This window comes from Alternaria postmessia (genome assembly GCF_024291825.1).
Source record: "Alternaria postmessia strain BMP 2775 chromosome Unknown scaffold_50, whole genome shotgun sequence".
Lineage (NCBI taxonomy): Eukaryota > Fungi > Ascomycota > Dothideomycetes > Pleosporales > Pleosporaceae > Alternaria > Alternaria postmessia.
This window is the reverse complement of record NW_026260123.1, coordinates 78,916-102,334: the sequence shown is the minus strand read 5'-3', so window position 1 is coordinate 102,334 and position 23,419 is coordinate 78,916. Positions and strand designations below refer to the sequence as shown.

Genomic DNA, 23,419 nt, shown 5'->3' with positions numbered 1-23,419 from the left:
CGTGCTGCGTGCTATTCTTGGAATGGATCGGGGTCGATCACCCTTCGACCCATGTCCGGTTCGGTGCAACAAACACGCCAAAAGTCTCCTTTACTGTAGTCGTACCGCAGTTGAGTTGACTCTCTCACCTCTGCGGCACACTTCCTGCTGCTTGCTTCGGTAGTAATGACCTCCCCCAAGGCTGACGTCGACCTCCGTCATCCGGTTCCGGATCTCCAGTCGCTACAAGGGGCGTATGTCGGCAACATCAATCGCCTGGAAGAACATGCCGAACGCATGAGCGAGGCCGGCTCAGACCTGCAGGAGGAGATACGAAAGACGTATTCAGAACTAAAGCTGACTGACAGTCGACGCTCGTCATTGCGCGACATACACTCTCCCGACGAGCCCACCCGCCAGGCCAGTACCCGCAGTCGCGGCGTTTCGATCAGCTCGCACGCCAATTCAATTGTAGACCTCAATGGAAATGCACGATGGGGTGGATACTCTCCGGGCGGTTACATAACCTCGCCCGCCGGTTCGCTGCGCTCCGGCACGGGACCCTGGCCGAAACCCTCGAATTCAGTCCAGCGCCAACGCTCGGAATCAAAGGCTTCGCGTCTTGGGCAGATCGTACACCCCGAGGAGGTCGAGGAGGAATCATACCAACACCAAAATGAACAAGGTGACGAAGGCTCCTCTGCTTCTCCCCCACAGCGAAAGGTCTCGTCCTTTACACGCATATTCGATGAGGTTGCGAATGGTTTGCCAGAAGAGCTGCGCAATAGTATCCAGTTGGGGCGACCTGACCCCGACGAGCTCACACACGAGGACACACATTACCAGTATGCAGACCACCGCGATCTCCCAGACCGGCCCCCGACAGCAGCCTCGACCGATACCACACACCAAGCACGTACACTATGGCAGGACTTTGACGGCGTCCACTGTCCAGACACTGTCGAGGAGGAGCCAGAGCCGTCGCATCACAGTCGGCAGAGTAGTTATGCCCACAGCCGGCATTCGTCAAACCCCCAGTCTTTTATGCATAGACAGAACCCGAGCGTTCACTCGATAGGCGCGCCGCCACCAGACGACGGCATGGTTTTCTATCCCGCCCCTGTGCCAAAGATGCTCAACCTGCCAAAGCGTCTATCGCAATTGCCTAACATGAACCAGCAAGCTAAACGCCGGACACAGCTGTTGGAAACAATGCAGACAGAGCATAGAAAGTCAATGCCGCTGCTCGGTGACAATCTCATGGACGCGAAGCCCAACAAGAAGAGTCGACAAAGTCTCATGGCTCTCCCCCCACAATTACGAGCAAGCGCTTACTTTGATAATCGAGCTGCCCCCGCCCAGGAGTTTGCCGTCAAGGGAGAGTCTGCAGAAGACACGCTTGAAAGCATCCTGGATGCTTCTGCTAATGCTCCAGTATCTGCCTTTACCGACCATCCGTTCGCTGGACATGTAGGCAATGAAGTGTACGGGCCAGAGCACAAACGGAAGAGTTCGAAATTACCTGAAGTTCCACCAACACTGCAACAGACGCAAAGACGGAGCTCATTCAATATCCTGGATACTGACCACAATGCAAAAGGCGAACGTCTAAAGAAGCTGAAGAAGCGGAATAGCTCAGCTGATATGAACCTGCTGCTTGTGAAGGCAAGCGAGAGTCGGATGAGCCTCGGCGATCAGTTGGAGGAGCGTGACGAGGATGCACGAGGACCGGCCGGGCATGATCCCGATGCCTCGCGGCCCTCATTCGAGGAAGGACATCCGGAGGACGCCTATGAAGAAGAAGAATCGAGTGAAGAGGAGGGCGAGCCAGAACCGGAGTACGGCGCGCCGACCACGCTCCTCGCTGAGCTCCAGATACGCAAAGCAAAACAACAGACTAGGAAGATGAACTACGTGACATTGATGGAGCAGGGGCTGATTGATGGTCGCCAAACTCTGCTGCAGATGAACGACGTGGCTGAGGCGGAAAAGCAACGGCGAATCCGCAAGAGAGTCAATCTGGCTTGGGAGGCACCCGCGGAGGAGGATTCTGACGATGATGTGCCGCTTGGCGTTCTCTACAAGCAGACTGCGCCTCCACAAATGCGACAAAAGAGCATGGGTCTTATCGAGCAGCGAGAGTTGGAGGATCGCGAGCCCCTTAGCAGTCGCCGTAACAGGTTACTTGGTGCCGACCACAACCAGCGTCGTACTCAATACCTAGGAGCGTCTACCAGCCAGATCAACATCCCCCAAATCACAACCCCCGACCCAGACTCGGATGAGGAGCCGGGCGAGTCCCTGGCTGATCGTATGCGTCGTATCAAGGAAAAGAAAGAACGTGAGACAGCGCTCGGTGACGTGCGTAAGAGCACAGTAAGTGATGACTTTGCCTCTGAGATGATGAGCAAGTTTGGTGCACCAGAGGCCACTGGCCAAGAACAGTCCAAAGATGCACCTGCTGCACCTGTTCCCGCTGAGGAAGAGGAAGAGGAAGAGACACTTGGCCAACGCCGTGCTCGTCTCCAAGCCGAAGCTGCCGCCCGAGGAGAACAGGCCCCGCAACCTGGCGCCCACCGTCCCGGTCTCGCTTCCACCAACAGTCTCGCAGACATCCTCTCCGCCAACCCCATCGACCCTCACAACCAAGCTCGCAAGGTCTCAAATGAGCAGCTCGTCTCTCACCTCCCCCAAGGAAGTCTTTTGCACCAAAATGTCCTCGATCAAGAGCGTAAGAAACAACAACGTCTCACAGCCACCATGCGCGCCAGCAGCTATGGCTCTATGGACCCCCTGCTCAAGGGCGTGGGCAATAACCAAAAGGACGACGATGACATCCCCCTCGGCCAGAAGATTCAAGCCTACAAGAACGCCCAGAACCCCATGATGATGAACGGGCAGCAGAGAATGAGTACCATGCCTCAGCAAGGTATGATGGGTATGCAGATGCCTATGCAGATGAATGGTATGCAACAACCCATGATGGGCCAGATGGGACCGATGGGTATGCAAATGGGCATGCAGCAGCCCGGCATGATGCAACAAAACCCCATGATGGGTATGCCCATGCAAATGAACGGCATGGGCATGCAGATGCCAATGCAGATGAATGGCATGCAAATGGGCGGCATGCAGATGCCCATGGGCATGAATGGCATGAACATGGGTATGATGCAGGGGGGCATGATGGGCCCGCCTATGGATCCCAGACAGCGAGATCAGATTGATCGGTGGATGCAAGGAATTAGACATTAGCGTTGTAGCGTATTCTGTTGGCGTCTGGCATCTCGTTCCGCACGGCATCGTAAAGCGTTCTGTTTCCTTCTTGGAAAGGGGGCATTTTAGCAGTATTTGCGTGGCAAATCAGCGTTTTGGGCATAGAATTAGCATATTTTTAGTAATTTCGAGGGCACATACATATGGGATGATGATGATGAATGATACACGACTTTCATTGCCTTGTCGAAGAATTGAGTAGGACTTTTGACCAGATACTCGTAAGTTGATTACTTTTCTCCTAACTCCGTTCATTTATCTTGACTCCCAATGAACGCCTAGAGTCTTCCTTCTTCTTCTCTCGGACCCTTTTTTCGATATACAACCCTCTAAACATTCAGCTCACTGACCTTGGCACCCTCGATGTAATCCTGGTATTTCTTCAGCTTGCCTTCAAGCACACCCCCCTTTCCACAGAACTTCTCCACAATCTCCTCACTCCGTCCCGTGTACAACTTGCTGTCAAGCATAGTATCGAGCTCACCCCAGATAGGCTTGAAGAACTCTGTGTTCCTGATGCGATCAACCAAATCGTTTGATTTGCCCTCGTTCTTAACCTGCGCACCAGCCTGGTGGGAGAGAACGCGAATCTGCTCGTGTGCTTCCTGGCGCGATTCGCCCTTGGCAACGAGACGCATGATGATGGACTCTGTGATCATGAAGGGCAATTCCTCTTGCACGCGTGCGTCGACGCGCTTGGGGTAGACGACCAGACCGGATGTTACGTTGTCGAGAGACAGCAAGATGGCGTCGGCAAGGAGGAACATCTCGGGGATGTCCATGCGGCGGATCGCCGAGTCGTCGAGGGAACGCTCCATCCATTGGTCTGAGAGCGTGTTTGCGAACGAGGCTGGCTTGGACATGAGCTCACGGCTGAGCGCGTAAATGCGTTCTGAGCGCATGGGGTTGCGCTTGTACGCCATGGCGGAAGAGCCGATCTGGTCCTTCTCAAACGGCTCTTCGAGTTCCTTCCACGCGGCTAGGTGGCGGATGTCTCCTGTGATCTTTTGTGCCGAGGCACCGAGACCGCAGATGGCGTTTGCGATGATGAGGTCGACCTTGCGAGTGTAGGTCTGTGTGGAAATGGCGTAGCAGGAGGGGAATCCGGCCTTTTTGCAGAGCAGCTCGTTGAGCTGGTCGCACTTTTTGCTGTCGCCGTTGAAGATCTCGAGGAAGGAGGCTTGTGTGCCGGTCGTTCCTTGGGCACCACGGAACTGTAGGGTCTCGCGGACGAGCTCTATGGCCTCAAGATCGAAAAGGAGGTCTTGCGCCCATTGCGCCGCTCGCTTACCGACGGTGATGAGCTGAGCGGGCTGGAGATGGGTGTAAGCAAGAGTAGGCTCGGTTTTCCATTTCAGGGCAAAGGCGGAGAGGTTGGAGATGACTTTGGCGAGCTTGGGGATGAGGAGATCCAGACCATCGCGCATAAGGATGAGTTCGGCATTATCCGTTACATAGCAGCTCGTTGCCTGTGGGAATTAGTACCATTTCTTGAGCTTTTTGACCACTTCACGTGATGACCTACTCCGTAATGGATGATACCTGCTGCGGCAGGAGCAACTTGTCCAAAGGCGTGTACATGCGCCATAACATCGTGTCTCCTCTTCTTCTCCTCGACCTTGGCAACTCCGAAATCATCATCCGTAACGGTTAGGTGCTCCCTCATCTGGGTGAGCGCCTCATCACTGATGTTCTCAATTCCTAGCTCCTTCTCTGCCTCTGCGAGGAACAGCCACAGCTTGCGCCATATCGAGTGTCGGCTGCGCTGCGAGAACAGTTGCGACATCTCTGCCGAACAGTACCGGCCTGTAAGGGAAGTCTGGTACGCATCGAATATGGTGGCGCCAGATTTGGTCTTCATGTCTGATATGCGGGACTGAATGTCCAGGGAGCTATTGTTGGTAGCCATGACTGTGTGGTGTTTTGAGGGGTGATGTGGTGGATGAGTAACCGTTTGGCGGTTCGTTTGTGGGTTAGTCCGATAGTCTTCCGAATCTGGTATCAGAGTAATTTTTCAACTTTGCCGTAACCACAATACGTGTGATATCACGACAAGAACAATTGTATGGAAGGATATTGGGGTATCGTGAAGTCAATTCGTGAGATGATTCACAGCGTTGTGGCGCGCTTTTTCTACCCAAAGACCAATGACGTCCTCACGTGTAGTCAAAAAGTTTTGGAGCTCGCTAAACCCCACATTTAGGTACTATCGCACCTTTGGAAACGCACGTCAATGGTCGATTTCTAGGGTGATGTCGGAGGGGGAGATAGACACCGATCGACGATAAAATAGCGATTTGGGGTAGCAGAAATTTTCCCGCGGCGTTGTTGGGGTTCTGGGCAACCAAATTGTAGGTACTCGTAACGAGGGACTTGCTACGAGGAACCTCCGAATTGCTTCACATTCATACACGCTCCAACGTTCGGTGGGTATTTCTCCGGTCGAGGAGACCGGCGGGATACACTCAGAAGAATGACTACGACCTCCCCCACGTAGGTGGCAGGTTCAACATGAATAGAAGTCTAGACCTTGGTATCTCATGATGCGCTTACTCTGCGCTACTCCACGTAACCATATCCACCAAGAGCCGTAACCCGTTCATGCGGCTCTGCCCAACTGCGACTCCACAATTATTGCCGTCTCCGCGGACTCACAGCGCCGGACCCTTCCACACGTCCCGGTTGATCTTGAACAAGTTACTCTGCTTGTGCGGAAGGCTAATTTCGCGCTCTTTGTAGAACCCAGCTTCTTGAAGGTAGTTTGCAAGTCTGAACTGTTAGCATCATCCGTCAAGTGCTGGTACAAGACTTACTTTTCGTTATCGACCCTCGGCTCCAACATGACCCTCTCTGTCCGATTATCCGCGAGCCAACAATAGTGCACTAATGCGCTCAGCCAGATCTTGACCCTGTGTGCGCCCCTAAACTCCTGCTCACCCACCAAGCAGTGGAAACCTCGGTCGTAGTCGCTAACAATGGGTAAGTACTTTCCGAGATTGTCTTCCTTGACCCAGTATATCTCAAAGTAGCCAAATGGCTTCCCATCCCAACATCCCATGACTGGGAACGAGTTCTTTGATCGTAGGCCGTTCTTGAGAAATTCCTCTTGATGGGACTGTGGACCTGCCTCGCCCCAAAAATGCGATACACGGGGATCGTTCATCCATTTGTGTAGATATTCAGAGTCAGACATTCCCGCGTTCATCGAGTTCATGTTGGGAGCGACGGAGTCAGAAGCTGCAATCTGGCTGTTGCGATTTGGACTGGAGACTGGGCCCTGGTGTCGAAGCGCTTTCGAAGAGATGGAAGCCACCCGGAAAGACAGGTACTGTCCAACGCTGGGTATGTATCTTGTGTACAGTATCTCTCCCTGTCGAGGTGGTTTCGGGCGTATGGGGTGTCGCGTGTTGTTCGTAAAAACATATTGCGCGGGAGGGGGTGGATAGTACGTTGGGAGGTGCGAGCTCGAGTGGAAGGGACCTGGCGCCGTTGGTGACCACAGACCTGGTGATACCTGATCAAGCTGTTGTTCTTTCTTCGCATCAGATCCACCCGCTGGGGACGACGGTCTCGAGGGATACGGTGAGCCTGACGGGAAGGGTGAGTTGGTGTTGGCTAATGGCGATAGAGTGAACAAGTATATTCTCGGGTCAAGCTGCCAGAACGTCCTTCGACTGACGAACATGTGTGTCCAGCCTTCAGGAGAAGACTCTTCTTGTGCGCATCCGACAGTCGAATCTTCGCTGGCGATGAGACCCATGCGCTCCAGCTTGGGCAGCACGACCTTGCCCTTGAAAACACCCTCCCTGTTGATGTTTATGCGCCATTCGCCCTTGGGCTTGCCAGCATCGGCGGTGTTCTTGGAACGCGTGTTTGTGACCTGCAGTGTCGGTTCGGGCTGGTGAAAGTACCAGTACAGCGTCGCCCACAGCATCATGGCGATCTGGCGGGTTGGCGACGCAGCCGGCTTAAACTCGCTGCTACTGGGATTCGATATGGACGAGATGTAGAGGTGGTCTCCATTCAAGGTGGGTTTCTTGAAGCGATGTATGCGACGTGGTGGGAACAGCTCCTCCTCATCCTGCTGCTGCTGCTCTTGCTCGTCCGTGGCCAATTCATCCTCGGAGTTGAGCACAACTGTCCAGCCAGGCGGAAATGGCGAATGCGTGTGGACATCGCTCGACTTGAAGAAGAGGCCTCCAAAGACAGGCGTGACTGTAAGGTTTTGGCCGTTGGGCAAGTGAACAACATTAACGGGCGCCATGATGACGTTGGCGGGGTAGCTAAAGTAAGTTGTAAGAAGGAAGCCTAGGTGGAGCGCGTTGGTAGAGGCTATGTCCTAAATGCAGGGCAAACCTCAATCACCTCACATGGGGTGAGATGTCTGATACTTGAATCAAGCGCCTCTTTTTTCCGGCACGCGATTATCAAAATTGCACGGCTGCCACCCACGTCTTGAGTAACTAGTTCTTCCTGAAAACGCCGCGCGGGGCTATCGCGGGGAGTTAACATGTCGCGAAAGCCATCTCTTCTCTCTGGACATTCTCACATGAAGATGCGCGTTTGTTCGCGAGACTTCAGCATACATCATGCGAACGTAACGCGGCATCAGGGCGTTTTCATTGGCCGAGGGGCGTCTTTCCGTGAGGAGTGGAGGTTGTGCTATGTAGAAGCTCCAAGCTCGGCGGTCGGCATGTTGGTATGACGAAATGCGAGACCATAATAAATCCCGAGCTTCCCCAGCCAGAGTTCCACCAGCTTCTAACCACCATAACACACCCAACACTCAATTGAATCCAAAACATCAATTGAAGCCATCATGAACACCACTCTCCTCCGCACATCTGCCCTGCGCTCCGCTGCGAGGGCCGCCGCTCCCGTCACCTCCCGTGCTGGTCTCGCTGGCACCACATTCGTTCGTGGCAAGGCCACCCTGCCCGATCTCCCATGTACGTCCTATCATCTGAAAAAACACGCATCGCATACTAATACAAGACAGACGACTATGGCGCGCTCGAGCCCTCCATCTCCGGCAAGATCATGGAACTGCACCACAAGAACCACCACAACACCTACGTAACCTCGTTTAACAACTTCAGCGAGCAAATCGCCGAGGCCAAGCAAAAGGAAGACATCAAGGCACAGATTGCGCTGCAGCCGTTGATCAACTTCCACGGCGGCGGTCACATCAACCACAGCCTCTTCTGGGAGAACCTCGCGCCTACCAACCAGGGTGGTGGTGAGCCTCCTTCTGGCGCGCTATCTGCTGCCATCAACAACAGCTACGGCAGCCTCGATGCCTTCAAGGAGAAGTTCAACACTGCGCTTGCGGGTGTCCAGGGCAGCGGCTGGGCGTGGTTGGTCCAGGACACGCAGACTGGAGCTATCCAGATCAGGACGTATGCCAACCAGGACCCCGTCGTCGGTCAATTCCGTCCTATTCTGGGTGTTGACGCCTGGGAGCACGCCTACTAGTAAGTCAGACGATGTGATTCTGATAAGAGCATGTTTAACTAACTATTTCTAGCCTCGACTACCAGAACCGCAAGGCCGAGTACTTCAAGGCCATCTGGAACGTCATCAACTGGAAGGCCGCTGAGAAGCGCTTCCAGTAGACATGACGTCTCACGGCAGGGCAACGTTCCTAACTCGCCGTTTAGTTGAAGATAGTCTTGATAGCGTGTATAGTGTAGTAATGCAAGCGAATGAACTTATTCAGACCAAATGTCATCTTCATACAGAAGTCTAAGTGCACTCGCATCAATGTCGATTTTGGGGTAGCGTCTTCAAATATATGTGATCCATATCTGCTAAAATAGGATTCGCAAAGGACATGGTGTCCTGCCGCGTATGTGCTAGTCTAAGAATATACCAATAGTGTAATGGGCCTATGCCCTGTACTGTCTCATCGTGTCTGCATATCCCAAGAATCTGGTATCAATCCTATCAACACCGTGCTGTAATACAAACAAGAACAAGTAAAACATCTTCCAAGACCGAGGTCCGGAATGCAATACAATGATATACCGCCATCAAGTCGATGAACAAAGCAAACGAGAATAAAACAGTAAATGGACGCTCACTTTTCAGCCGTAGGCGCCTCCACCGCCCTAGATGTCCCGTCGACTTCCACGATATCCACTTGATCCCTGCCCCTGCCCATTCTCGATAGATATTGTTGCCAGGTCTTGCTATCATCGCCATACGGAGTACCCGGTGAAGGCAACCCTGACGACGAAAAGCCTGGAGAGGGGAAACCCATGGGATTATACTCCACCATGGTTTGTTGGCTAGTCCGATGAAAAGCACCAGCAGAGCGCGGATTATTCTTTGCTGCTTCTTTCCTACGGCGCCATGCAAGGAAGACGACGAAAAGGATAAAGGAGACAAAGAGACATGCGCCGATTGTGCCGCCGACGATGGCGCCTAAGCTGGGTTTTGACGAGCTGGACGAGGAAGACGAGGATGAACTGGAGGAAGTCGGCGTGCTGATGGATTCCTTGGTGACGGTCGCGGTAACGGTTTCCCTCGCTGCGGAACTGCTCGGTATGCTCATGCCCAGGCTATGGTACGCGGTACTCGTAAAGGCGCTGGCCGCACAGCCATACTGTGTGAGGACTATCCTATCGTAGATGAATTGCCACTGGTAGCAAGCTGGTGCTGAGCTCGCAGTGCACTTTGCTATCGCAGCGTCGGAGGAGCAGGCGTCGTTTGTGCAGGATGCTGACATAGCTGTCGAGGCAATACATGCTGTGGCTATTGTACAGGAAGTACCCAGACTAGACTGACAGCAGCCGTGGATGCCGAAATAGTCGTTTGTTGCGCATACATCTGTGGGATTTGAACATGTTACTGCGCTCACTATTGGACGGTCAGTACAAGTCGAAGACTAGAGTCAAGATAAACCTACCTGAGATGCCAGAAGCAGAGACATATCCACAAGTATTACTCCCTTGTTGACGCCTGGAAAGATCAAGAGGAAGCTGTGGTGCTGCCGTAGGAGCTGGACTCCATCCATCCATGGTAGGTGTATATTGTGTAGGTTCCGGTATCGAGAAAGCAGCCGCGTATGCCATGGCCGGTCCTAACAATGCGAAGGTAAGAAGTGTAAACGCCATCGTCTTTCCATGAGTGCAGCTCCTAATTATGTAAACACACCGTCCTCAACCCAAGTTTTGCGAATACACAAAGATGACAACCGACAGAGTCGTACGCTGGCGTTGTATGAGGTGCAAAAAACGAAGATCGCTACGCAATACAGCAGACTATAAGAAGCTCACAACACCTCTACGCGGCTGAGTGCATGTGGGAGGGGAACCAGCACCCTGGCAACACATGTTGCGGCAGGGTAAGCTCCCATCGCTTCCCTGGCTATGCGATCGGGCCATGTCCCTGGCGATCCAATCGAAAGCGGTCTCTAGCGATGACGATGAGGGAAGGCAGGGTAGCTTCAGGAAAGGTCTCGCATAACATCCTTCATCTTTCTTCCCGCATCAGCCCAATCACACCTAAGATTTTCCGCCCTGGACAAGACGTGTGCGTGACGAGCCACTGGGAGGTTGGGAAAGGTCTAGTATGCGGCCGGAACGAGGTTGGCGTAGGATCTGGTCGGCTGGGGGGCTGAGCGACGCATTGGTAGATGTGCTGGTGGGGTGTAGAGTGAGTGGGTCTAAGCCTGCATGTGGCGTTGGCCAAAGATGGTAAATATAGCCCAAGTGAGCGTGTTTCGGTCAACGATGCACAGCATAATTATGCGCAATGACGAGCGGGGTATAACACTGCGGTAATCCCTTGGCAGCTGCGTCTGATTTTGTGGGTTGCTATTGGTGAAGGAGCGAAGACTTAGCATCAGGCCTATCAGGCGGCCTGCGAGAGCGATGAAACATACAAAGGCAGTCTCACACGTGGGTGAACGTGGGGAGTAGTATGCACTGCCTGCTTCGGCAGATGTGGTTTGCAAGACTGGTAGTTGCTATGGCCTTGAGTGGGAGTTGGTCTAGAATGATGGACCGTACTGAAACATGAAGCCAGCAGACAAAGCATGCGTGGTCGTGCGTGAAGGGCTGTCCTGCAGTCTTCGCTCGGACAGCTACTGGCCCGCTCATGGCCTGATTCCTCCCTTACATCTGACATGTCTGTACGTAACAGAGCTGGTCGAGACTTGTTGCACTTTGATATCGTCGGCCCATATGCAAATGCCCACTCTTACTAGATTCGTTTATATACAACGATCGTAACCATAACGCCTGTCGATGATGCCAACGACTTAACTCCCCCATGATGCTGTTTCGTGGGTATACATAATATACAAAGACAAGGGCGCATGATCTAGTCCCGCTTGTGGGGGCCGACGATCTTAGGGTACATTCTCGAGAGGTGGTAGTTGATGTTGTTCTTCTTCTGGTTGTGGTCTCGCTGGATGAAAAGTTAGAGAAGTCCAAAGGTCGCTGAGGCGGTGAACATACTGGCGCATCCATACACTGCCGTAATTTCTGCTCAAGCTGCGCACAGCCCTGTACACTGTAGCCGGAAGACGCCCAGCATCCTGTAGCCATATGTCAGCCTATGTTCGTGGTTGTTTTCCCAAACACTCTTGGCCCCGCATCACACCCTACGGCACAGCCCAATATCACACCCCAACCTCCTCATTCCACAATTCTATCCTGACATACCCAAAACTGATGACATTGCTCCCAGACATGGGTTTGCCTCTGGCTTGTTCGGTCGTCGGACGCGGAGTTTTGGTAGCGGCGGGAGGGGTCGGTGCGTGGCCGACTGAACGGCGGTTCCCTGAGGCTTCGGTACCATCTTGTAGATGCTTTTCGGCAGATTAATGCGATCCGGATGCGACGTGAGTGCTGGCCTTGTGCGGGCTCGTGGGTGTTTTGGCGTCGTCGTCGACGAGTCGGTGGATTCAAAAGTTTCCGCCGCGGCAATCTCCTTAGCGTGCCTGCCCCATCGTGATCCCTGTCCGGCTTTGTTTATGATGGTACCTTCCTAGCGACCGACGGCCAACACAGACGACACACCCTCACGACGATACTAACGAGCCTCACGACACAGGACCCATGGTTGCGCGCCATTGATATATCTATACTAGTACTATTTGACCGCCGACGTCATGGTTTTCACTCCGCGCAAACGCGCTACGCCCACCAAAACATTCGACAACACATGGAACGAGACCGACGCTGCATTCCTCACTCCGAGTGCTCTCCCGGTTTCCAAAGTGCCGCGCGCATGGGAGCGAAGACAGGAAGTAAAGAGAGTGGGTGGAGGAAAGGAGAAGAAGATCTGGCGGAGATTTGATCCCAGGGCGCGTGCCGACGACACACCACAGGAGTCAGAAGATGAGGAGGAACAAGATGCGCGTTCAAGGCCTGTGAAGAGGCGGCAACACATGAGTCCCAAAGCTATGGAGAAGTCCACAAGTAGACTTGGCAAGAAGCGCGCGTTCAAGGCGACGCGCTGGGACCGGAGGAAGAGCGTTTTGCCAAGTACGGCCACAAAGGGTACTACGGTAGCATTCACTGACTGATCGCAGGGAAAAGAGCGACCCAGATTGGAGACTCCGTAATCAGCGCAAACGACGAAGCACACAGCGAAGAGGAAGAAGATGATACTCACAACATGGAAGGCGAGGACAGCTTTGAGACAATCGCAGATGGAGATGAACACATGGAGCCTGTAGAAGACGACGGATCGACTTTCACGTTTGCAGCGGATGCGTCGACGGCCGGAGCCCCTGATCATGAGAGTGTAGGAGACGAACAAGACCCTGAATTTGCCGAAGACGCGACGATCGCGAAGCTGTTCCGTTCGCCACTCAAGCAGACGTCGACTACCTCAAACGCATCGCCGGAGAAGGTCGAATACCCAGAGCTACCCCTGAGCGACAGCCCAGAAGTGGAAACGGAAACTGTACTCACTGAAGAAACGAGTAAGGTCGTAGAGGAGACCAATGCCGAGGAGATTTCCACGAGGGGAATCGAAGAGGAAGTTGTAACCCCGACTCAAGAGGTGGTCAGCGGCAAAAGCAACGAGACAGCGCCTGAAGAGGTGGAGCTAACGTCAGGGGTACCAGATGCTGCGACAGAGCTTCAATATCCAGCTTTACCATTAGATGATGCTGCCACTTCACCAACACCAGTGCTTGACGAAGAACTGAATGAGGACGAGGATGCTGAGTTATCTGAAGTGGTCTTAGGCACATTGGCAGGTGGAATTCAGGACGACGGCAACACAATGGAAGACGTGTCTAGCTCTCCTGAAGCAAGCGCCCATGAAGACGATTTTACGGAAGCCTCTCTACAGCTGAACATACAACGAGAGTACCAAGCAGCCGTTGAAGAGCATGCCCCCAGCCCCAAGAAAGATGCGGCTCCTTCCGAGGTTGACATGGCCGACGCACCTGTCGCATCTACAGACATTGCTGATGGATTGACGTTTTCATTCACACCAACCAAACCGCAATCGCCTGCTCCGCGTCGACTGCACTCCCCTCCGCCGCCGCCCCGCCCTGAGTCTGGACCCGACGATGTTACCATGACGGTTGCTATCGACGATGATACGGCCATCCTCAAGGACTTCCTCAACCGTGCTGCCGCAAGCAAAGCTGAGAAGGCTGCCGTTATCACACACAAGAGAGAGTCGTTACAGAATCGGAGAGACTCAGATGTGGTCCGCCACGCCTTGGCCTCGCCCCGCAAGGTGCTCGAAGAAAAGGACCCGAACTCGCCTTCTAAGCAGCACACTGAATTGACGCTGGATCTATCGCAGATTCCAACACTAAACAAACCCGCTGAGACTCTTCAATCGCCTATTCCAGATGCAGAGGAGACAGAAACTGCAGAGGAGAAGAGTGCACAAGCGGCTAGACGCTCTTCACGGAAGAAGATCTCACGACTACCCGCTCCAGGACCGCCCAAGATCAACATCCGCCGTGCCGACGGTAACGAAGTAGTCGTACTCAAGAAGGACGACGCGAAAGTACTGGCTGACATGACACGAAACAACACACGCAAGAACAAGCAAGGCGCTTTCTGCGTCACCGTCCGGTTGATGAAGCTTGCAATGGATTCGTATAATCTGCCCCCTATTGACGATGCGGAGAAGGAGCCCATCATCGGCAAGAATGTACGCTGGGACGAGACGTTGGCGTACTACCAGGAGAACCCAGACACTGTCGCAAATGCCCTAGCTGAAGCAGAGTCATTATCCACTCCAGACGAACTGGGAATGTCAGATGCTCCTGAGCCAAAGAAGAAGAAGGAGAAGATCAGCAAGGCGTCCACACCCAAGGTACGAAGAGTACGCGGTCTAGGAACAACAAATGGTACGCCTGGCAAGGGTCTGCTCGCGCCTTCAGATCTCCTCCCGGAGGCTGTACAAGAAGAAAAAGAAGCATCGGACAAGCAAGCACCTAAAGCTAAGTCGACTAAAGTCAAGAAGATGCCCGTTGCGTCTTCAACCTCTACGGGCATCGACAGCAGTCTGTCTTCCAGCACATCCGATACCAAACTCCCCTCTCTCGACGTGACACCTGTGGGTATACAGCCAGGAGCTCAACGGAAAAGTCGTCTCGCCGCACCAAAGAAAGTCGTACTACCGCAAACGCCATCTTCCGCGAAAGCTGGAGACAAGGAGAATGTAAATCGTTCCGGTATCAGCATTCCTACGCCCAAGAAGGGACTTCCTGCTCCCAAGGTCGTTATACCCGCTACCGCGAGCGTACCGGCAACTGTGGGCATGGAGTCTGGGCTGCCGAGGCGGAGAGGAAGAAAGTATTAGCTGGGTATGCGGATTGTTGTAGTTATGTTGTCGTATTTGGGGCATCTCTTCAGGTTGTTTTATACCCCTTCTGTCTTTGTTATTTATGCATGTATGGCGCTTTAGCGGTGGCGTTCAATTAGGAAGGGCATTTACATGAGGTCATTATCGACATAATTCATATGCATATTCGATCATTCTAGAACGACTTTGTGAGCTACTCAGCGAGTCCAGTGGTGGTCTTGGATCATATAGATAACATCTCTACAGGATCTACGTTGTTTTAGCAGAAACCTTGTTTCATGGCCAGTGACCGTGGACATTCCTAGCTAAGATGGATTGACAGGGTTGATAGCAATGCGTCGAGGTTGCTGAACGACAAAGTTATTATGGACGCATCCGTTCACGCAACTTCCGGTAATATTACCACATAAAATCTTCCCCATCAATCAACTGCATCCCACCAATCTCCACTTCTTTCACAGCCACTTCATCCTCCATCGCCGGCACCAAACTCTCTAGCTTACACTCCTCCGCCTTATAATGCAAATCAGCCTTAAACCGACACGCCTTCGGTCCCCCACCGCCACCACCACCACTCTGCCCCATACACCCATCCTTCTGACAAAGATGGCCATAAAAGCAATCCTTCTTCCTACACGCCCCCTTCCTTGGACAAGGATTACAACTCAAGACATACTCCAGCACCTGCTTAGCTTCAGGCTCCAGTGGGTTGTGGTCAAAAAGACAGGGACGATTAGTGCATTTTCCCTGCAGGTGAAAGGTGTTGCATGGTTTGGCTTTTGCGAAACGTGCGTTGTAGATCTTCCAGGCTGATGCGGAGGGTGAGGGACGGTATGCGTCTATGCGTTGGTGGGATATATTCAGGGGGATGAAGCCGTGTGGTCTTAGCGCTCGTGGCAGGATGGCGGAGATGTTGCCACGGTCTGTGAGTTGTGGGGATGCCTGTGATGTGGCAGCCGGAGCCTTACATGGGGATGAGGTAGAGCCGTTTGCGCCGTCGAGACCTTTTGGGACATGCTGGTTGCGGCATTTTTCGCCAAAGCTACAAAAGCCTTTTCGGAAGTACTTGCAGAGCTGAGAGTCCTTTTGTGGGTTTGAGGTGGAGCCGTTCTTGACGTTTTGAGTGTTTGCGGATCGTCCTTCCCACCCAACGCTGTCTTGTTCATCGAATCCATTGGTTTCTGTAGGCGATAGATCGCCGAATGCGGAGTCTGAGACACTAAACGAGCCATCTCGCCTCCATGATTCTTTGCGAGGAGTTGGAGACACAGGCTTAAGTATTGGTCTTACTACTGCCTTTTGCTTAGGTACTGTAGCTGACGCGCCTTTGCTGGCTGGTGTAGCAGCGGAAGGTTCGGACCATCTGAAGATGGTTGGAAACTGGGTGACATCCAGGCCAAACTCGTGGAATTTTGAGTTCCATCCAGCGCCTTGGACAAGGGTAATCTTGTCCCGTATGCCGCTGAAGGGCGACAATTGAGCTAGATACGCCGGATCATGACAAGCAGCGTACAAGATGTGTCTGCAAGCTGTATCCTCGGTAGCAATTTTAAACTGTTCTCTAATCTTGAATTTAGTGCCTTCTTCGTCTAGAGCGTCAATGAAGTCGAAGAGGCTGATGGCCCGAGTGAACGCGGCAGAGAATGGAGATAGCGATCGCTTTTCCAAACCGATAACTTTAGATCTTGCAAGCTGCTTAGATAGATTTGTCAAGTCCGCGTAGATCTTGACATGAATGCGGGCGGAACGGGCTTGTGGAACGCTTTGCTGTAGGTACTTCTCTATAGCTTCGTTGAGCATACGAGCGGCGCGCATTCCGCCTTCTTCCTTTTCGCGAACGAATTCATCGTTGAACTAGAGTCGGTCAGTGTGAATATTACGAAGCTCTGCTAACACTTACGATGTAGTTGTTACCGTCTATCAACACCAAGACATAAGGATTTTGAGGCTTTATTGCTGCAGTCACGGTAGAGGCACCTGCAGCTGCTGGCTTTACGACATTACTTCTGCCTCTCTCTTCATATGCCTTCTTTAAGTCTTTGTACTCGTCAAGCAGCTGACCGTATTCTCTTAAGAGATTCTAGGTAGGTCAGCGGATGCGAGTTGGTAACATGTCGGTATCGACTTACTGTTAGATCGATTTGTCTGTTCTGATCATTGAGCTTGAACTGCTCCAGATGCGTATCTAGCGAGTCGATCTTACCGTCTGCTAGCATCTTGATGGTGGCGCGCCGTCGGTATTGACGCGTTGGGCTATTGACACAAACAAGTCAGCAGATTGAGTCTGCGAAATGGTTGCGCGATGAACTCACAGCGAGTGCGGATCAGACTTTGGCAATGTTTATACCCTCATATTTGACTAAACGATTGATGAATTGCCGCTGAGGGAAACGCTTGGTTGGCCAGCCATCTCACGATATGGGCGGGGGTCTCAAGCGCTTGCTCCACCTGGCTAGTGCGAGGCTTTAGCGCCAGGAGTCGGCTCCGCCTCTTTCACTCTTACACATCCTCCACTGCGGCACTGCATTTTAATACTTTCGAAACGTACGCAATAAGTAGTGATTCCATGCTACACCCGATCGAACCAGATGAGGCCGCCTTTGACGTCCGGTTCTAGCTCGACACCCACTGCTCTTACCTGCCCGTTCTCTGTTCTGATCTCGCCTCGGATTGTACTGTACAGTTTGCCTTCCCAGATACCATGCATCTCTACAGCAAACATGTTACCCGTTAGATGCTCGAATTTCAGCATGTAAGGAAAGCATCGATCGCTGCAATCCGCTACTAGCTTCCCATCCTTCACCTCAAGCACCAACCCTTTGTACCCAACGTTGTGATAGCTACCAGCTATGTTCTCCACAACAATACCGAGCGGCTCTACACTATCGACCTTCGTCCACTCAGGTTTCTCCGCCTCTTCCGCATCATCCATAGATTGGAAGACCCTGAAGAATGTACCCCAGTCGATGCGATCCTCCTTCTGTACGCCGATAACCTCGTCTAGTAGCGTAAACTTCAGAATGTCATTGACATAGGCTGCGCTATCCGAGTTTCCGAGAATTACAAGTCCCCAATCGAACTTGGGCATGAAGCAAACCATGGCCTTAAACCCAGGTACTGAGCCGTAATGCCCGATCAATTTGTGTCCGCGATAGCTGGTAAGGCTTAGGCCTAAGGTGTAAAGTTCTTCACTTTTGAAGGGTATAGACCATTTCTCGTCACCTAGGAGGTCGAAACTTCGAGGGGTGGCGAGTGCCTTGTGGCTCGCTTCGGAAAGAATTGGATCGCGTTTGATGAGAGCGCGGATCCATTTCGCGTAGTCGCCTGCACTGCTGAAGATACAGCCTGCGCCATGCCCTTCTGGGGCTGGAGGATAATGAGGCAGTGTAGCGTAGGATTGAGATCCGCTGTGCCAGTGGTATGACGTTGTTCTGCGATCTTTGTCGCTGTTGGCTTCGATGTCGGGGACGTCATGAAATGTATTGGTCATGCCGAGGGGTTTCCAGAGCTTCGTCCTTATAAAGTCGGTATAGGACATGCCACTGACAGTCTCAACAAGATGCACAGCGATGCTGAACATGATGTTACAGTATACATGCTCGGTGCGAAGGGGCTTGACGAATTCAAGGTTGCGCAGGTTGCGGGTCAAAGACTTTGGATTGTCTGGATTCTTCGCACGGGCACTAAAGTATGATTCGTCATGGGTAGCAATGCCACTACGATGACTTAGTATGTCTTCAATAGTAACCTGCTCTGTAAGATATGGGTCAGGAAGGATGAAATCATCTGGAAGGATCTTCGAAACAGGTGTTGTCCATTGTATGTCTGGGTACTTCTCATCGTCTACGAGAAATGCGACGGCTCCTGCAGTGGTACTCTTGGACGTGCTTGCCAGGTCGAAGAGGGTATCTGTATTTGTCTCGACGTCGGGTAGTTTCGAATAACCATATGCCTAGAAAGAATGAGTACTTAAGGTTCGCTAGCTCTTACCTAACGTACCTTTGAGTAGATATCATCGCCCTGCACAACGGCAAGCGAAAGACCTGGCACGTTGAATTCTTTAATTTTCTCCAGCACGAGCTGATCGAATTCAGGGGTTTTATGAGTCATGATGCGGTGTTGTTCTTAAATTTGGACTATTCAAATTGCAAAGATCACTACTTTCGATATATATGTGATCGTACTTCCTAGGTATGGATGCCTAGTCAGTCTGGGCTTCTTCAACCGGCCCCACCATACGTACGTTCATCATAGTGACTCATTTACAACCATTGGAAGCGACTCTGAATATAGCCTAAGCCATTTGCTTGTAACTTCTCCGTTAGGACGGAAGACGTGTTCGTGCATCTGAACACGGTGCGGCTGAGTCAGACCTGCCAGGCCGAAACGGATCCAATCGCAAGCAGAGGTAATTCGAGCCAATCGGGGCTATTGCTCAGCCGATCTCATAGCGCTGACCAAAGATCTTCGTACAGCCGGTGGTAGATCCGCACATCAGGGGTCCCGACCACGCTACCTAGGTATTGTGGTGGACGACGTTAATTAGTGCACGCGCATCACCAAAACAAGATATACAGAACAGAGGCTCAGCAATCAAATAAGAAAGTCCGTGCTATCAATGCCAATTAGCGATTGGCAGTAATGAGTCGCTTGAGACCGTGGTAATAGGATCTAGAGAGTGCGTCACTCACAACTTGCCCAGTGCTTTCCAAGCGTTGAACTTCAGTAGCGTTGATATTTTGTGATACAGACGCATGGTGAGATGAGGTTGTGTCGTAGCTTGGGAAAAGAGAAAGAGCAAAAGCTTCAAAGCTCTAAAGCTAGCTAACTTCAAGCTCAACGTTGGCCTTTTGATAACGCGTGGCCCAAAGAATAGTCAGGAGACGATGCAGACACGAAATTATAGATGCCAATTGATCTTTGTATTTCCAGAAACACTTTCGAAGGAGACAGTACCTGTTCGATATTTCTTTACGATCCACTGACCAAGCCACGAGAGGGATTCACTTCCAGGAGATTCGTGCCCATGCGCTGTCTTTCCCTTTTCCTCCTCAGATATGACCCCCACTTGCTAGATTGGAAGTCATAACATCTGTTCAGGAGTCAGCGAGCTGTCTCAACCTAAACTCGGACTCCTTCCACTACTCATCTTCTACTACTTCCGTACACCACTTCAACCACTCCTTTGGATACTCATAATGCGCAGTATCTCCCCATATCAGAGCACTAACGCAGTCATTGTCGAGCTCTATTGCCCAGCCAAGGATCTTACAATCACTAACTGTAGGTACCAGGCGAGCAGACTACGCGGAAAACCACACTGACTTGCGATATAGTTCTCATTACCTCCTCAGCCGCACACAAGGACATTATTGAGGCCATCAAAGCCCGTTTCAAGTTCAAGTACAAGATCGAACTGCAAGAAGTCTGGCCCTGCGATATCAACGGCGAGCCGATTCGTACAAGCAAACCTGGCGAGCTGATCGACGGTGTCGTGATCGAAGGTGACCCAGTTTGCAACTTCAGTAACATTCGTAATGGTGAGGTTATCATGATACGCCTCAGTAGGGATGAGCGCCTTGCTACCGATACCAATCACGAGACAGTACTCTATCTGGGAGGCAGCATGGGTCAAGAAGCCTTCAAGGTGCGTAAACCAGTAGAGACAGTCACTGACAGGTTCCTCTTTCGGTATTTCCCGCCGTCGTATTGACTTCACAGATGATGGGCCGAGAAGACCGTCGCGACCTCATCCGGAAGTTCCGCCGTGAAGAAGCTGTCGAGCGCAGGAACGTCATCCGTCTTACTTTGCCTTACGCGGACGTCGTTTCGGGGCTGGCCGAAGCTCGCTACTCCGCCTCGCTATCGTCTCGGATCATAGATGAGAATTGGAAGATTGCGCAGGTGAATGCTCTAGATCGAGACTGCCTGGGTGCATTGGCGATCCTTAGTCAGGCGACTTGTGGTCAAGGGTGGGTAATTAAACAGCTTCTGATGAAGACGATCATGGAGAGACCGGTGGGTGAGAGGACCCTGCTAGAGATCGACATCCTCGGGGTCATTGAAAGGCTGTACAGAGAAGCGGACGCGGTTGGATCGACATGGGAGGAAGTCGGTATGTCTTCTGCTCACGACACCATCATGAGCTACGTCACTGGCCCTAGTCATAGCTTCCTGTAAGAATAACGAGTGAAGCTACTAGTAGTACAGATGACACTATCATCACTACGCTAGTATCCAAGAGAATGATTATGAGCGTTCGCGTTGGGGAAACAAGGAAAACAGAAACAGCTCAAAGCGATAAAGTAGCGTAAATTGGTAGATTCTATAGTCAGGCTGTATTTCGCAGACTACTTACCCACAGGAGGAATCATCTTGAGATCTGCAAACTCTCCAAGTACCTCCTTGATGGCATCATTTGAGTCGACGAATCCATGCCACCCCATTTTGCGCGCCTTGTTCATGGTGAGATCCAAGGAAAAGCTCATCATTCCGTCGGTAAAGCCGAAAATACGATCAATGTCCATATCTTGCAGCTTATCCACCTTGAGACCGTGCTTAGAGATTATCTCCTCCCATGCCTTCTGCACTTTCTCTTGTTTTGCCCAATCAGTCAGCGTAAAGCGAATCCGAAATGTTGCTGGTGGCCCAAAACCCCTTGGAGGCGGGTCGTATGGTGAAGTGATGACGGTATACGCGCTGTCGTCTAGGCTGGGATACTCATATCCAATACCATACCACCCTGCGTACTTTGGCCAGAAATTTCCCCATGTAAAGGTTGTGCCATCCATTGTATTGAACTTTTCGTTCTTTGCCCCATCATTCAGCACGGCCCATTGCTCCATGTAAGCATTCATTTTGCTACTGGACATGCATGCTGTTGCTTCCCATGCATGCAGATCAGTCGGAAACTCGAGTTTCTCGCCTAGATGTTTCTTCACACTTGCGTATACTCCTAGTGGAAAGACAATGTTCATGGCTGCATCCGGGACAGCGCCCAGAATCCCCGATGGCATGCATATGTTCCAGTCAATGCCCTGCTTCTTGCAGAAATCCCAGAGAAAGTCTTCCTGTGGGTAGTAGAAGTTGGGTTCTAAAGTGACACGTGGTGCCGTTTCTTCTTGAGGGGTCGCTGCGGGGCCAAGATGTACACCATAGTTCTTCGCGCCGGTCTGGAGCATGATGCGCTTCGGCTTGATATTGGCAATCGGAAGAGCTTCGCAGAAGTTCTTGAGTAGAGCAGCTGCAGTACGTTATTCCTGTATCTTTATGCCTTTTTATCGATTGGCACTTACTGTTCACCTTACACATCTCCTCTGCGTCGCTCCACAAGCCGCCGCCCTCTTTCGGCTTGACTTGCACATACGAGTAGAAAAAGACGTAGTCAGCCTTAACGCCCTTGTCCTTCAATACCTTTGCGATCTCTTCAGGCTCTTGTAGAAAGTCTAGTGGGATATGCTCGGCATTCTTCGGCAGCCCATCCGCGATCGTAGGTGGCCGCCGTGACAAGCAGTAGATCTTACTCCATCTCTCTGGGTCCTGCGCCAATACACGCAGCATATAGTTTCCAGAAATACCATTTGCTCCAGTTATGATGGCTGTGAGCCCCTTCAGCGAGGATGGATACACGGGTAGGCCATGGAAGATGCCTTTGCTCTCGACCAGCTGTTGGTTGGACATAATTGACGACGTGTATGCGAAAAGGTGTGAAAGATTGAGGAAAGATGCTGGTATCACTCTGTATCCATGTTAAAGTTCTACAGACACTACATACCTGACAAATTGAGGTCCAGCTGTACAACCTCGGATCATGACGTATTGCGGGGAAGTGCGAATGGGGCGATCTCGACATCGAACAGCGTACGGGTCAAAGAGTCCACTAACCCGCAGTTGCTAGCGAAGAGTCAACATCAGCCCCCTCGAGCGCCGTACTGTTCGCGGATCGTACATTGGGGTTCCCGGCTGGATGGAAGGAGCATGTCAGGATTGGAACAGCGCGTCAAGTCACACCACCACAATACTCTACATCTCGTCGAGGACCTGAAACAGAGCAGGCGCTTGCTGAGCTGCCGACACGATGACAGTGTGTAGACCTGCAGAGATATCGGATGACTTCATGATCAGGGGGTGGTTGGGAAGAACGCGGACGCGTTTGGGAGCGAGCCCGCCCTTGGCGTGGCGCTAAGCAGGCGCCCATCGCTACGAATGTTACACGACTTTACAACATTTGACATTCTCCACAACAACGCCCAATATTAAAAGCTATTGGATCCATCCTTTGGACACAAATACTGATACATTTCTTACGGTTTTCCCTGAGGAGGCCAGAATTCTCACCACGCTGCACCCAAGTCATTCACTGCGATAGCAA

The 23,419-nt window shown here is 52.0% G+C and overlaps 10 protein-coding genes across 10 annotated transcripts; 4 read left to right on the top strand and 6 right to left on the bottom strand.

The window, feature by feature from the left end:
* Positions 1 to 165: 165 nt before the first annotated feature.
* J4E82_007422 (uncharacterized protein) lies at positions 166 to 3,234 on the top strand (the record flags this gene model as incomplete). Its single annotated transcript, XM_051733668.1, has 1 exon — positions 166 to 3,234. One exon carries the CDS (start codon positions 166 to 168, stop codon positions 3,232 to 3,234), a length of 3,069 nt encoding a protein of 1,022 aa, XP_051586584.1.
* Positions 3,235 to 3,584: 350 nt separating this feature from the next.
* Positions 3,585 to 5,164, bottom strand: J4E82_007421 (uncharacterized protein; the record flags this gene model as incomplete). The annotated part of the gene is made up of 2 exons (XM_051733667.1): positions 3,585 to 4,724; positions 4,781 to 5,164. The coding sequence occupies 2 exons, from the start codon at positions 5,162 to 5,164 to the stop codon at positions 3,585 to 3,587; spliced, it is 1,524 nt and encodes a 507-aa protein (XP_051586583.1).
* Positions 5,165 to 5,906: 742 nt separating this feature from the next.
* On the bottom strand, positions 5,907 to 7,519 carry J4E82_007420 (uncharacterized protein; the record flags this gene model as incomplete). The annotated part of the gene is made up of 2 exons (XM_051733666.1): positions 5,907 to 6,024; positions 6,069 to 7,519. 2 exons carry the CDS (start codon positions 7,517 to 7,519, stop codon positions 5,907 to 5,909), a joined length of 1,569 nt encoding a protein of 522 aa, XP_051586582.1.
* Positions 7,520 to 8,074: 555 nt separating this feature from the next.
* On the top strand, positions 8,075 to 8,870 carry J4E82_007419 (uncharacterized protein; the record flags this gene model as incomplete). Its single annotated transcript, XM_051733665.1, has 3 exons — positions 8,075 to 8,204; positions 8,255 to 8,729; positions 8,783 to 8,870. 3 exons carry the CDS (start codon positions 8,075 to 8,077, stop codon positions 8,868 to 8,870), a joined length of 693 nt encoding a protein of 230 aa, XP_051586581.1.
* A 2,713-nt stretch (positions 8,871 to 11,583) lies between these two features.
* Positions 11,584 to 12,063, bottom strand: J4E82_007418 (uncharacterized protein; the record flags this gene model as incomplete). The annotated part of the gene is made up of 3 exons (XM_051733664.1): positions 11,584 to 11,670; positions 11,721 to 11,800; positions 11,928 to 12,063. The coding sequence occupies 3 exons, from the start codon at positions 12,061 to 12,063 to the stop codon at positions 11,584 to 11,586; spliced, it is 303 nt and encodes a 100-aa protein (XP_051586580.1).
* A 313-nt stretch (positions 12,064 to 12,376) lies between these two features.
* J4E82_007417 (uncharacterized protein) lies at positions 12,377 to 15,045 on the top strand (the record flags this gene model as incomplete). Its single annotated transcript, XM_051733663.1, has 2 exons — positions 12,377 to 12,752; positions 12,800 to 15,045. The coding sequence occupies 2 exons, from the start codon at positions 12,377 to 12,379 to the stop codon at positions 15,043 to 15,045; spliced, it is 2,622 nt and encodes an 873-aa protein (XP_051586579.1).
* A 402-nt stretch (positions 15,046 to 15,447) lies between these two features.
* J4E82_007416 (uncharacterized protein) lies at positions 15,448 to 17,264 on the bottom strand (the record flags this gene model as incomplete). Its single annotated transcript, XM_051733662.1, has 3 exons — positions 15,448 to 16,902; positions 16,949 to 17,128; positions 17,178 to 17,264. 3 exons carry the CDS (start codon positions 17,262 to 17,264, stop codon positions 15,448 to 15,450), a joined length of 1,722 nt encoding a protein of 573 aa, XP_051586578.1.
* Positions 17,265 to 17,617: 353 nt separating this feature from the next.
* J4E82_007415 (uncharacterized protein) lies at positions 17,618 to 19,158 on the bottom strand (the record flags this gene model as incomplete). Its single annotated transcript, XM_051733661.1, has 2 exons — positions 17,618 to 19,000; positions 19,048 to 19,158. 2 exons carry the CDS (start codon positions 19,156 to 19,158, stop codon positions 17,618 to 17,620), a joined length of 1,494 nt encoding a protein of 497 aa, XP_051586577.1.
* Positions 19,159 to 20,246: 1,088 nt separating this feature from the next.
* Positions 20,247 to 21,228, top strand: J4E82_007414 (uncharacterized protein; the record flags this gene model as incomplete). The annotated part of the gene is made up of 3 exons (XM_051733660.1): positions 20,247 to 20,331; positions 20,385 to 20,695; positions 20,770 to 21,228. The coding sequence occupies 3 exons, from the start codon at positions 20,247 to 20,249 to the stop codon at positions 21,226 to 21,228; spliced, it is 855 nt and encodes a 284-aa protein (XP_051586576.1).
* A 170-nt stretch (positions 21,229 to 21,398) lies between these two features.
* Positions 21,399 to 22,728, bottom strand: J4E82_007413 (uncharacterized protein; the record flags this gene model as incomplete). The annotated part of the gene is made up of 2 exons (XM_051733659.1): positions 21,399 to 22,291; positions 22,344 to 22,728. 2 exons carry the CDS (start codon positions 22,726 to 22,728, stop codon positions 21,399 to 21,401), a joined length of 1,278 nt encoding a protein of 425 aa, XP_051586575.1.
* Between the last annotated feature and the right edge of the window lie 691 nt (positions 22,729 to 23,419).